Source organism: Lacerta agilis, chromosome 6 (genome assembly GCF_009819535.1).
Source record: "Lacerta agilis isolate rLacAgi1 chromosome 6, rLacAgi1.pri, whole genome shotgun sequence".
Lineage (NCBI taxonomy): Eukaryota > Metazoa > Chordata > Lepidosauria > Squamata > Lacertidae > Lacerta > Lacerta agilis.
In genome coordinates this window covers 43,505,574-43,519,153 of record NC_046317.1, presented here as the reverse complement: position 1 = coordinate 43,519,153, position 13,580 = coordinate 43,505,574, and the positions used below count along the sequence as shown (strand labels likewise).

At 43.1% G+C, this 13,580-nt stretch overlaps 2 protein-coding genes across 3 annotated transcripts; one reads left to right on the top strand and one right to left on the bottom strand.

Moving 5' to 3' along the window:
• Nucleotides 1-45: 45 nt before the first annotated feature.
• Nucleotides 46-7,990, bottom strand: LRRC41 (leucine rich repeat containing 41). 2 transcript variants are annotated; one of them, XM_033152235.1, is made up of 10 exons: nucleotides 7,750-7,990; nucleotides 7,455-7,541; nucleotides 6,618-6,688; nucleotides 4,317-5,514; nucleotides 3,401-3,652; nucleotides 2,828-2,992; nucleotides 2,484-2,582; nucleotides 1,890-2,012; nucleotides 845-920; nucleotides 46-318 (listed from the first exon to the last, which is right to left on the bottom strand). In XM_033152235.1, exons 1-10 carry the CDS (start codon nucleotides 7,859-7,861, stop codon nucleotides 84-86), a joined length of 2,418 nt encoding a protein of 805 aa, XP_033008126.1. In that variant the 5' UTR covers nucleotides 7,862-7,990; the 3' UTR covers nucleotides 46-83. The 2 variants fall into 2 exon arrangements, with proteins under 2 accessions (XP_033008126.1, XP_033008127.1); XM_033152236.1 differs by lacking the exons at nucleotides 7,455-7,541; nucleotides 7,750-7,990 and adding an exon at nucleotides 7,070-7,109.
• Nucleotides 7,991-8,102: 112 nt separating this feature from the next.
• Nucleotides 8,103-13,292, top strand: LOC117048432 (cytochrome b-c1 complex subunit 6, mitochondrial). The gene is made up of 3 exons (XM_033152237.1): nucleotides 8,103-8,297; nucleotides 10,101-10,124; nucleotides 11,779-13,292. Exons 1-3 carry the CDS (start codon nucleotides 8,247-8,249, stop codon nucleotides 11,965-11,967), a joined length of 264 nt encoding a protein of 87 aa, XP_033008128.1. The 5' UTR covers nucleotides 8,103-8,246; the 3' UTR covers nucleotides 11,968-13,292.
• Nucleotides 13,293-13,580: the final 288 nt, after the last annotated feature.

The window sequence follows — 13,580 nt, the reverse complement described above, 5'->3', positions numbered from 1 at the left end:
CCAGTTATGGTTGCGCCTGCCTTGAAAAAACAGGAAAACTGAATCCTGGTAAATTGATTAGGCAGCTTTATTAGAAGATAAGTTCACATCACACTGATATAGTCAGCCAAGGCCTGAGATGAATCCCACGTGTCACTGACTATGCTGCACATAGCTTTTAGCCGCCAAAGAGCCTCTTGAGCAGTTACAGTATCTTGGTCCAGCCAGTTCTGATAGAGGCACAGCTTGGTGAATTTGATTTGTTCTCCACGTTGGGCTATGTAATTCTCCAGCTTCTTGGCAAACTCCAGGAGTCCAGCAGGTTTGATACAGTTAGAGCTGTAGGAAAATGGGGTTAGACTAGTCCATTGTTGTTTGCAGGTTACATTTGTATAGAATAATGGTTCTCCCCCATCACAGTAACTACACTCAGAAAACATTTGGTTTCATATTACTATGAATTAGACCATGCATGTCCAGCTTCCAAGAGACAGCGATCTACTCCCACTAAAAAAACAACAACAACCTGGCAGTGTTCTACCCCTTATATTAACCAATATTGTTGAGCTTTTTTGGGGGAGCACTGATCAGAGTTGTTGAGCTTTTTTAGGGGGGGAAGACCCAAAGTTGATGAGGAGGGGACCAGTTGGGCATCCCGTAATTAGATGATTAAATTGTTCAAGTACGCAAGTATAAATACTTTCCAGCATCAGCTTCAGTAAAGTATAATAGGAAGACTCATTTTCCTTGGAACTTGACACCTTTCTTTAAAAGTAATTGAGCATTGGATCCTAGTACAGACATACCACCCTTTCCCCCATGCCCCCTTCTCAATAGGGCTCCATTCAGAGGAAGTGGAACCTACCTTAAATCCAGATGACAGATGGAAGATGATGAATCTTCAGAAAAAATGTCAGCCAATGCAACAAGCCTGTGATTTCCTAATAATGAGGGGTGGAAGAAAACCAACTATGAATGTTAGGGGATATGTAAAGCAGCAGCAATCAGGCCTGGTCTACTCATGCAGCATAATACCATAGTAGACTGCACCCCTTCAGGCAGGAGATTAGGGACATACAATTTTTTAAATATTCTGCCATGGAAACATGCTAATAACCCCCCCCCCCCCCATCACATTGGTGATTAAAGTTCTGACCCAGCTTGTTCCTTGCCATGCAGGGTTTTACAATGAGGCTCCTATGTGCAATCTGAAGTGGTGGAACCCATTCTACCACTCATTGCAGAATGAAGTTGGATTTGATATTCTGGCAGTGGCTTATATTCCTTACATAGCTACCTAAGCACTGAATGTTTAATCTCACGCAACGTGAGAGCACATACTTACCTTTGGCAGTCATTCGCAAAGTCTCAGTGCAAGTTAGTCTATTCTTAATCCTCTATTTCAAATGATCAAGGCCAGTAAAGTGTGGCTTCCCATTTGCATTTTCATGAAGCATGACTCCTTCTGTGGCCAGTGAAGGAGCTGTTTACTCCACCGAGTTCTACCACTAATTTCTGCTGCATGTGCAGACTAACCTTACAGCAGCTGTAATTCAGCACCATTTCTGTTATAGATCATTCTGAAACTGGACAATGTTTTAAGCACGCAACAGAAAAGTGCCCACATATTGAAGGATTTAGCATTCAAGAACCAAGTTAGAAAGGTTGGATAGTTGGACAGGTGAACTGGAAAAGGACAAAATGTGCCCTGGGCATCCTTTATCAACTTAGTGTGGCCTGAATTTTGGTAAGCAAGAGGCTACATGTATCAAAAATAGTTGTGCCTGAAGTCCTCAGCCTATGCCAGTTGAGTTTGAAGGACAGGGGACAAAAGTACCAACATTCTTGATAGCATAGCATCCCTCCCCAGAAAGGTGGAGGAAGTATCCCAGGATAGTTGCTGTACATACCCAGCCTATTTCCAGGGAGTCTGAGGCTCTTCAGTGTTGAGTTCTTCTTCACGACATTTATTATTTCAGACAGGAGCTCAGCAGTGCAGTTTTCAAACAGCCGACAGAATGAAAAGGTGATTTCTATTGCAAGAGAAAAATGAAGATTTTCCTCCTGTCTATGGTTTGAAATTAGATTCACTGCATGAATAGCTCAATGAAGGCAGCACCACAGAGTGAAAGTACAGTGATAATCCAGTAAGGAGACTTAAGGATATACTAATGGACAGTGTATATAAGCACTCTTTTCCTTTCTCTCTAAGCTTTACACCCCTTTTGCATACACCTACTTAGGTGTGAAGCAACTTTCCAATCACAATGTGCCTTTTTCTGACACCACTCAACCTCCATCAGGTAGAACTTCAGAGCTATATGGAGTATGAGGCAAAATCCAGCTCTTCACAAAACTATTAAATTGAAACGACAGGAGTTTTTGAAACAGGGTGACCACAAAACTTACAGGTCTCTGCAGAAATCTCCTCCTTGACTGCCTGCAACAGTAGTCGCTGATAAGAGCCAATACCAGTTTGGAGAAGGCAAGTGCATTTAATGTACCTTGAAGAATGGGATCCTGTAGCAGGAGGAGGACTTCCTTTGAGTGGCCAGAAAGGTTGACATCATGAAAGCTTAGCTTCTTCAGGCTTGGGCTGTACTCTGCAAGAGAAACAGGATCTTAAGAGAAAAAACATGGAGCCCCCTGCTGCTTTCGGTTTTCCTGCTCAGTAGCATGTATGTTGAAGATCTTGAAAAGAATGTTTTAGACTAGTTTAGCTCTGCCTGCAGTTCTCACAATAATCTTGTAAGCCTCGCTGACTGAGGCCCAAATATGTTATTATCTCCTGGCAAATTGCTACCATTGCTGAGAAGCTGTGGAAAGGGCAAAATTGCTTCCATCATACCTTTGAGTGCCTGTAGGAGAAGCCCAACTTCTTGAGGACAGGAAATTGCAACACTGTCTAGAGAGAGGCTCTGGAGAGACCTTGAGGCCTTCAACACAGGCACCAGGAGACTTGTCTGAAGAGGCTCTCTAGGGAATCTGATTTCAAGGTGTTCCAAATGGCTCTCTAGATTGGGGGGGATGGGGGACACAACAACAATAATATGGTTTGATTAAAGTAGGGAGTAATGAATTAAGGCACATAAAGTGAGAAGAAGAGGGAGAACGCAAGCTGGCTTTTTCCTGAGCCACTACACCATGGTTTGAAGCAGTGGTGAAGAACCTGTCCACATGCTGTTGGACTACAACATTATATCTGACCATTGGCCATGCTGGCTGGGACTGATGGGATTTGAAATGCTCTTTGAGAGGGCAGGAGCAAACACATCCTTAAAAAGAGGCTGCAAGATAAGCAGCAAATTTGAAGTGACTAGGCAGCCACTGCAGTATATAACTGAAAAATTAAATGATCTCACACATGCAGGGAAGCAAAGCAAATGATAAAACATTTGTCCGGAACTGGTCAGTGCATTACCTGGAATCTCTTCTTCAAAGGGTGACAAGTCCCAGCTCTCTTCTGGCCTGCCCCGCTCTGTCGCGGTTTTGAGATCAAAGTTGACCAAGAGGGTCTGAAGCAATGGCACAGCACTCAGGAAAGCATGAACAAGATTCATGCAGGGGACATGCGAGAACATGTCACTGATGCGCACCACACGGAGGCGGTAATCGCTGTGGCGAGACAGGGCCCGGAGCCCAGAGAGGATACTGAAGATGCCGGGGCCCAGGCCTGGAAAACATATTTTAAGAGGCAGGAATAGGCAGTGAAAACACACAGCAAGATTATTACATCACTTATCACCCCCTGAAGGTTTTTGTGGTCCTTAAGTCCCCCACTCCCAAAGTTGTCATTAAAAAGAATGGATTATTGACTACTCCAATGAGTCCCCTGCTATGATGCCATGAAGTAAAAAGGGTTTTTGTGTTTCTCAAGCTTTCCATTTTCTATTTTTAGAAAGTTTTTTTAAAAATGAAAGCTTTGTACTGATTATTCCTGTAGGTACCTCACCATATTTGATCCCAAAAGGTTTTTCGCACCCCTACAAGGCCTCACCCGTATCTGTCCATTAAATTTTGTAAACTGCTTTGAGGTTTTCTTTCTACAACCCAAGTGGTGCATAATTTTAAAGAAATGAACACATAAAATAATAAAATAATATTATTATTTGAATTTAATAATGATACAAAACTATTTAAAACAGGATAGAAAAACTGATGGGGAAGTCTTTAGGAAAGGAGCCTTGAGAAATGCAGTTGTCACCATGACCCCCTTTACACTTGGCTTACAATTCATTTTGATACACCCTGAACTATGGGTCAATGTGGCTCTCAAAAGAAAGCTGCCTCTGCTTTGCTAAAAACACCCGAAGACAAATGTTTGGTTTCTCACTCACCATTCAAAGACAGAACAAGTTTTTCTAAAGACACCCAAGTACTCAGCAGGTTCCCCAGCATCTGGCACATGTTCCTGGTCAGAGAGATGGAGAATACTTCCAGTGTGGACACACTTCGGAAATGACCTGTTGTTTTCAGAGAAGGCATCCCAGCAGATCGGGTTCCCTCTGTGCAAACTGTGCCAGAACTACTGGCAGCCTCTTCTGAGAGACGGGAACAGCTAGCAAGGCTTTCTTCCTCCTTGGCATTCCTTCTTTCGCTACACGGAGTATTCTCCTCCTCTTCCCTCGCAATCGCAAAGACAAAGTCGTAAAGGTCTTCTGACTCTGTGGGGACTTTGCTGCTTCTCTGATGGCAGCCACGCTTTTTTGCTGTTACAGCTTTACGCCTCTTTTGATATTTTCCCAAAGTAGGGACATCTTGAAATGTTTTTGCTGGGATAAAAGTGACAGATCCCTCTTCAGCACTATAATTTTCTGAACATGAGCTCTGCTGCATTTTGCTTTGCCTAGAATTGCAACCCAATCTGCATCCCACCGGGGCTTTTAGAGTTTCACTGCTAGTTCTGGCCAACTCTACTGCATTTTGAAAGCCCAGAAGAGATTCTTGAGGTATGCTAGGTAACAGTTTCTCATTCCTCAGATTGCTATTATTATGTTGGCCACTTACTGATCTCTGAAATGGCCGCCTTGAACCCCAAGGCTCTTCATCTAACTTTTGGCTCTGGTCAACACATTTCTCTCTGCACAGATGGCAAAGGTTTTCTTGGTCCAGGAGTGTTTTTCCAGGGTGCCAAACCCCAGCACTCATTTTCAGAATGAGGGCTAAAAGTGCTGGGTCAGGGTCAGGCCAAGTATACATAGAGAGGTGGTTCACAGCCCCATGATGAATTAGGCGATGAAGGAATGAACTCAACTGTTGCCTAGTAGACAGACTGGAGGACAGGAGGTGGCGGAATGTCAGGGATGTGAGGGAGACAGCCAAGTTTTCTAGGACGCTCTGATTATGTTTGGCCATCAGCTCTGATACTCCCTCAAGCATGTTGTAGATGGTAAGCTGGGTAACATGCCGTGAAGTGTGCAGCAGGGGCAAAAAGGAAGGGTCACTTAGGCGCTGGTGTAAAGACACATCCAGGATGCCACGCAGCACATTTGAGAAGAAAGTTTCAATGAACTTCTTCCTCCAACACTTGATGCTCTGCAATCAAATTGAACCAAACTGATAAATTCCTTGTACCACAGTGCCTTACATCACAGTTCCTGCTGATGTACATACTAAAGGTGGGGGGATCATGTGATGGTATACAAGGGGGGGGGATCCTTGCAGATTGAAAACACTCATGTCTGAGAAAAAGCTATGCTCAAATTCTTCTCCCTGACATCTGTGGGGGAGGATGTTTTTGTATGGAGGAGCATTCATTCTAGTCTGAAGTGGTGTAGCTTGATACAGGCTTACTACTTCTGTGAGAACCTCATATTATTTACAGGAAAAAGGAAATCTTATTAAGTATTTTAAAGTAAAAACAAAATAGAATATAAGACCTAGATTTACAGGAGTGCCTGTAAATCACATTCTCACTGCAGTTAGGTTACAAAATTGTGTGAGCTTCTGATAGTCCAAACCATACATTAATTTTGTAGTAATTAGAAGGCAACAGAGGTCCTGGGCTCCTAATAATCTTAGTAAACAAATTGCATGTGTTCATCAAATCGTTCTCTTTAATTCCTTAGTGTACCCAACTTGAGAGGCTAACTTCTTGTTTACTCTGCTTTCCATAAACTGGAACTATCTATTGTAGGGGCTGGGATCTTCTGACCTGGGCCAGATGTGCCTCACTACCCCACTTAATTTCACACAGCCAGCCGACATTTCCAGGGGGCTCCTCCCGTGTCCCCATACCTTCCAGAAACCACGTCCCAACACACCCTACCCTGCTGGCCTTTCCCTTGGGGAATGTCCACCATGAATAGCTGCCAGTTGGGTGTTGCTGCTGGCAGGTGCTCCATGTACCAACCCTCCTCTTCCTGACTCTCTTGTTCTGGTGGAAATATTGCCAGTGACATGTGGCCCCTGGAAGATTGTCTACAACAGAATGTGGTCCTTGGACTGAAAAGGTTCCCAACCCCTGGTTTAGATTCCATTCCTGTTTACACATATTTTGAGAATAATTCTAATTGAAATAGTTAAGATTGATCCAAAGCATCATCACAGTTGGCAGATATAAAATCCATTTAGCCATGAAGGTGGGAAACCTGGTCGTCTCAGGTATGTCAGCTTTGTAGTTTGCCTCCTTAACCTACCTCTAATCTAGAAGGTCTTGTTTTCATTATGTCAAACCAGAGCTTGCACCATATAGGTTGGGTTGAGAGTCCTGAGGAAACATAACACATACTTTTAAAAAATGACTATTAAAATGTAGATATGTACCGTTAATTATATGCATACCGGTAAAAATTATAACAAATTACACATAATTGATAACATAATTAAAGCAAATATTCCATCTCTGATGAAAGCACCAGAATTCTCAATAGTTGAAGATGCAAATTCAGTGTCAAAACTATGCTTCAAATGTAAACACTGAGACTTGAAATTATTGCATAGGGTTTTTCGTTTATTATAGCTAAAAACTATGTCCTGAAACCCATCTGCTTTTGATCGGTGTAGCTTATTTGTGCAGTTGAATTCAGTAACTATATTGCCTGAAGCTGTAATCCTTTGCCCTTATGCTGTGATCCTAACCCCCACTTACCTGAAAGTATGTTCCAGTGAATGCAATAAGTTTTACTTCTGAGTAGACCTAGGATTCTGGTGTTACTTGGGAGCAAGCCCCCCCCCCCCCAAAATCAGTAGAGCAGACCAGAGTAAACATGCACAGGATATACAGCTCAACACATTTTACCCTTGTCAAGAAAGGGGGGGGGACCACTTGACCCAGTTTATTGACACCAGGGCAACAGACACTTGGGAATATGGAGACGAGCAAGGATTTGCCTCAACCACAAAATGAATTAAGCACACTTGGTGAAGTGTGAACGAAATAAACTCTTTAAAGGCACCATAGAGAAACTAGGGTAGCGGACAACAGTTTGCTAGCACTATTCTATCCCCGCCTGTCCTCCAACGAAGTAGCTCACCTTTTTTCACAGCGGTCTCCTCAATTCGGTCCAGGTAGTAGATGTTAAGCAGAGGCAAGATTCCTTGAAGTATCGGACCTGGAAGTGCTTTTGCGGGGAGAAATCAAGAGAAAGCTGAATTTCAGTTAGAGAAAGGAGGGGTTTCAGGTAACGCGGCCTATTTAGAGTGCCCCGATTCCTGGCGTCCTTCAGGACAGACCCTCGCATTTAAGAGCGCAAACACTGTAACTGCCCGTAAACCCTAATTCGGGAGAGATCTGAGCGCGTCCAAGCTGGCTCCCTTTCCCTTCCTTACCCCAAACCTCTCTCTCCACGCGTCCCATGGCGGAGCTGACTGCCGCCCCGCTGAGCTCAAACAGGCTGAGGGGGCACCGATCAGAAATCTCTTCCGCAGACTTGGCCTCCATACTGTTCAGGCTCTTGGTCTACTCAGCAAGAACAGGGATGGGCTACGCCATCTTAGGAAGGTCACTCATTGTTATGCGGACGTATGATGCTGCCATACTGAGCGGGTCGACTGTATCCCCGCCCCTCCTCCTCCTTCCTCCTCCCCTCGGCGCCATTTTAGCGGAACTGGCGACGGCCATATTGGTAGAGTCACGAAAAGCAATGTGTACGCCGGAGGACGACGACGCCGCCACCCCCGTGTACGTCGAGAAAGGGAGCCATATGAAGAAGGTCGTCGCCGTCGGAAAGCGCGCTGTGAGTGGGCGGGATTTCCGCCGAGGTTTTGGGTGACCCTTCGGCGTCCTTCTGGGGAAGCGGAGCGAGGCTTGAGGGAGATTTGCGGCGATGGGGTGGCAGGATGAGAAAGCGCTGGAGGGCCGGAGCGGGGACCCCGAGGTGAGCGCAGCCCGGGAGCCGGCGAAGCGAAGCATCTTTGCTCTGAGCTCCGGGATTGTGTGCTTTCCCTCCCCTTCCTTCCATCCTCCCCACCGCTGGGCCTCCCTCTCTTCCCTCCTGGTTTCTTTTCTTTTTCGTTTCTCTGCTCTTGGCCTGATGTCCTTCCTCTCAGAGCGACCGTTGCTCATAGCTTAGGCTGCAGCCCTGAACGCACTTACCCGGGAGCAAGCGCCACTGAACGCAATGGGACTTGCTTCCGAGTAGACGCTTATGGGCCTGCCCTGTCAATGGGCCTTCTTCCTTACACGGTCCGAGTGCCGTAGCGGGTGGGGTAGAAACAGCCGTGGGCGAGATGCCTCCCTCGCCACCGGCTTCTGAGTTTTCCAGAGCTGACCCATGACTGGAGGCAGAATTTAATCTTCACTTCGTTGTGCCTCCTGTCTACACTCTCCTGCTTTCTTCCTGATACTCGCAGCTTAATCTCTCCCTCCCTCTCTCTCTCTCTCTCTCTCTCTCTCGTGCCAGAGGCCCTCTTTTTATTATTCCTTCCCCCTCCCATCCTTCCCTTTTCATTTTTTCCCTCCCACCTTGCTTGTTCTCATTTATTTATATTTATTTGTCACCATCATAACAGATAGTGCCAAATATCTGTTCTCCGTTGCCAAAGGAAGTCCAGAATGGAGTACCGTGAAAATTAAAACTTAACAGGTTTTCATTAAGGTCCTGACTTCCGTGTGTATATGTGTGTGTGCGCGCACACACACACACACACACACACACACACACGTGTTCAGCTCTTCAAGTAAGAGATCACCGGTTTCTATCCCTACTTTTTAATAAGTGGTCTCTGCCAGAGGTTTGCTGTTTAATATATGTGTTCTGCCCAGTGCCTGATGTAATATTCTGGTTGCAAATGTTAAGTATAAATTTACACAGCTGCTGTTCTTTTCAGCATTGCTACAGTTTATTTCTTGAATTCCACTATAGCTGTATATGTATGCTTGTTGTGTCTGACTGTCCTTTATTTATCCTGTCCCATATTATGTTGCTTCACAGTATATTCAGTATACTGCTGCCTCTGACTATCCCATCAGTCTTTACCACATCCGTTTCTCAGTTGTTCTACCCATATCTAAGAGGCTTTCAGTAAGACCCTCTGTGGCTTAGCCTTATTTCCATTCTGCTCCTTGACACCCACCGTTGTCAGGATATCTCCAGTGCCTGAAGAGCTGGAGAATTTCCCATAAGTTTTGATCTGGTTCTAGTTAAGCCATAATCCCCCCCCCCCAGCATTGGGGGCCTATTTCCACAGCAATACTGTGGTCACTATACCTCTTGCCACCAAGTCCCTAACAGGTTAGAAAGATGCCTAGTGGAAGGTTTAAAGTCCAGCCTGTTAAAATGTACATATACAGTGGGCGCTTGGTTTGCGAACGTGATCCGTGCGGGAGGTGCGTTTGCAACCCACGCCTCTGCGCATGCGTGAGCACCGAAACCCAGAAATAACCCGTTCAGGTACTTCTGGGTTCAGCACGTTCGTATCCCGCAGCGAGCGCAACCCAAGGTATGACTGTACATTGGTTTTGAGTATCAGTTTGAAGGGACCCCTTTAAATAAATAGCTAGGAATAACAAGACATTTTTGTTATAACAGACATATGTATTATGAAAGAGAAGTTGTACAGTACTACATAGCAGAAATGCAAATAAGTGGAATGGGTTTTGATATGGTTAAGTATACTCTTATTATGGAAATATCATGACACTTACAAGCCCATTCTTATTTTCTTGTATCTCTGTCCAGGAGGAGGAGGAAGAAGAGCTTGTGGTAGGTAAACTTTATTATAATGACAATGGGGAAAGATTAATCCTTTGAGAGACTTCTTAAACCCTACTCCATAAAATGTCCTATTTGTATTTAGAAAACCAGAGAAAGGTACAAAAGGCTGGGGGTAGGGAAGTACAGGCATACCTTGTTTTATTGAGATTTGCTTTATTGCGTCTCACAGATACTGTTCCTTATGAGGACCTGGGTGCAGCTGCAGGCAGCCTGACCACTTCCAGGGGAAGGAAGCCCCCCCCCCATGACCTTCTTCAGGCCACAGGAGTGGAGCTAGCTAGGGCTGGAACTGAGGTTTTCCCCCTCCCGCTCCTGCAGCCAGCGGGGCATGGCTTAATAGGCTACAGTATAGTGGAAACATAACTTTTATATGCACTTGGGAAACAAGTTTTGTGTGACTCACTGTATTGCGATATTTGCTTTATTGTGGTGGTCTGGAACTGAACCTGCACTATCTCCAAGGTATGCCTGTACTTTGGTTCTGAACTGAAAGTGCATTAGTTAGTACATAGCTTACTTTGCTGTAGAAAGGTTATTTGCATCACATTTTGCCGTACAGAAGGTGCCATTCACATCATGTCTGTCTTCAGGATCATAATCTTAAATAAGTGATACTTACCGTGTTTCTCCTAAAATAAGCCATGGCCATAAAATAAGCCATGGCAGGATTTCTATGCATTTGCGAAATATAAGCCGTTCCCTGAAAATAAGTCATACCCCGAAAATAAGCCATAGTGATGCGGCACCTCCCATTAAAACAGCCTGGAGAGGCGTGGCTATGCAGAGTACTGATGCGATGCGGTTAAAATAAGACATCCCCTGAAAATAAGCCATACTGTGTTTTGTTGAGGGAAAAAATATATAAGACGGTGTCTTATTTTAGGAGAAACACGGTATAGTGACAACTTAAATAGTTTTGAATATCTCTGGAGTCCCACAACAGCTTCTGCGTATGTATACTTACTGGCATAGGAATACATATTGATTCTGGCAAACCTGGGTGTAGCTTGCTTGCTTTCCCAACAGTATATAACTTTTACCTATGCACTGATAAGTCACATACAAAATGATGATAAATCAATACACAATTGTTTGTCAAGTGTGATACAAGTGCCATTTCTTCTTCATATCCATTTTGAATCTTTTATATATTAAGATGATGTGGTGTAGTACTGCATCATAGGCTTTCCCTCCTTTCAAATACTGCAGTTTAGGAGGATATTTTTTAAACACCCAAAACTTGGTTTTGTATGTAACTTAACAGTAACATTTCCCCCACAGTCTAGAGCAAGAATGAAAGCCATCTGGATTGGAATCCATATACTGTACAGGTTCTGCACCTCATTTAAGTTAGGCTTGGTTCACATGCTCCTTATTTATAATCCTGTGGTGGCTCTTGGTTCTATCTTAGAAAAATGATTGTAATTTACCTGACTGTAACACTAAAGTTGGAAGTGTAGAGGTAGAATATTTTGACAACAGGACTGTTAATGCCTGGCATTTGTATGCTTGTCATTATCATCTATCCAGGACTAGCTATAGCAAGCTTTTATATTCTAGCTTGTGGTAAAGTTGAACCTCTCTCTTAGCAATCACTCATTTGCATTAACTGTGTCTATTTTATACCTTCCTTTTTGTCCAGGATCCTTTAACTACTGTCAGGGAGCATTGTGAACAGATTGAGAAATGTGTGAAAGCTCGGGAACGTTTAGAGGAGTGTAATGCTCGAGTGTCATCCAAGTCCCATACAGAGGAGAAGTGTACAGAAGAACTCTTTGACTTCTTACATGCTAGAGACCATTGTGTAAGTTTGTCTCAGAATAATTTCTAAGTGTGAACAGTATTTTGTCGCCAAATACTTTATTTATCCAGTATTGAGCCTCAGACACTTTACTGAATGTCAATATAGACTGAATGACTGAATTGAAGTACTATTTTGACATTTATCTTGTGGGTGTGGAATTACACTGTCAGCTTCATAAGAGAACGTATATTCTCGAATTTGTCCTTTATTAGTTTTTTAGAAGTGTTACTATTAATGATTTCATTTCTACACAGCATTATATTTTAAAGGGAAAATCTCAAAAGCGGTTTACACCACATTAAAAGATCAAATAAAACAATCCAGAATAAAACATTACTGAAGAAGGTAAAATATAAGGTATACATTCAAAGCAACATTGCTAAGAGGAAACTAAGTTATTCTCTTTTTAATATTCTTTATTAAAAATACAAAGAATTATAAGACAAAAGAAGAAAAACTAGAAAAAGGAAACTTATAAACTTACAAGATTGTTATAACAATATCCTAAAATAGTATTGTAGATTTCAAAATAAAACATTACAAAGGAGTGTTGTGTAATAACGATGCAGAGGTTTGTGAAAGATTGGCTTGTTGCTTCTAAAGTACATTTTCCTGTAACCAGCTTTCTAGGTTGTAAGTAGGCAAGAATATATTGTGCAAGAATGCAGTTGGCTCCCAGAGGGAGCAAAACAGTAGCCCTCCTCAGGTGTTATATTGAATAAAACATGTGCTAGCTTTGCCCTCCATACCATTTGATTGCTTGCGGGAGTTGAAAGATGAATTCCTGAAGTGTGGAGCCTTCTGCACTGTGTGCATTGTAGAACACTGGTTTTCCATGGTTCTGAAATGTGTGTGGAGTCTCGACAAGTACAGGAGGCTCCCCGTTTCAAAAGTTCACCCTCTCCAAATTGGTGGGAGATGGGAAGAGTTAAGGGACAGAGCTAGTACACTCACCCCAGCTTTCCCCATCACATATTTATCTTGGGTATAATGCCTAAAGAAGGCTATTAGGACTAATGTATGTGTTGCTAAAGAAGCTCCTGTTATATAATTTGTTCATCTTTTGGTTTTCCAGGTGGCTCATAAGCTCTTCAGCAAATTGAAATAAATGTTAATATAAGCCTGTGTCCTCCTCATGCATAGCTGATGAAAACCTGAGTCTGTTCAGTTTGAGTAAACATGCAGCTCTGGACGTGTGATATGAAAGTGAATGCAACTAGCTCTATGGTAATTCTGGGAGAATTTAAGAGTTGTCATCAGGATACATCTGTTATGTAGAAGATTTGCGGCTGCTTAACAAAGTGTTTCTGTAGACTTCTGATATTAAAGATATTTCCTGTCAAATGTGAAAATGTTTGCTTGTTGTGACAGCCAAGACATCTTAGCATGCTCTGAAGTTAAACATAAAAAATTAGGCAAATGATCCATTTTTTCATGACATTGAAATCTTTTAATTGCATATAGATCTTTAGAAAATGGCAACTAATATCCTTAATAGTAACTGTGAGGGAGAAACCAAAGAGGAGGTCAGAACACACATATGTATAGGTGAAAGAAATATTGGAAAGGATGTAAGTGGTTAGGCAGGTTGTGATTTTAGGGTCCTAAACAATATAGTTGTTTGTGTGCTGCTGGCTACC

Bases quoted from the DNA above. Each gene is read 5' to 3' on its own strand.
- LRRC41 (XM_033152235.1), bottom strand. From the start codon at position 7,861: ATGGAGGCCAAGTCTGCGGAAGAGATTTCTGATCGGTGCCCCCTCAGC. The intron at 5,515-6,617 runs GTAGGTTAAGGA...ATTTGATTGCAG, and splicing joins CAAGACCTTCTAGATTAGAG to AGCATCAAGTGTTGGAGGAA. The intron at 2,993-3,400 runs GTAATGCACTGA...CCCCCAATCTAG, and splicing joins CTTTGAAGAAGAGATTCCAG to AGAGCCATTTGGAACACCTT.
- LOC117048432 (XM_033152237.1), top strand. From the start codon at position 8,247: ATGGGGTGGCAGGATGAGAAAGCGCTGGAGGGCCGGAGCGGGGACCCC. The intron at 8,298-10,100 runs GTGAGCGCAGCC...ATCTCTGTCCAG, and splicing joins GCCGGAGCGGGGACCCCGAG to GAGGAGGAGGAAGAAGAGCT. The intron at 10,125-11,778 runs GTAGGTAAACTT...CTTTTTGTCCAG, and splicing joins AGGAGGAAGAAGAGCTTGTG to GATCCTTTAACTACTGTCAG.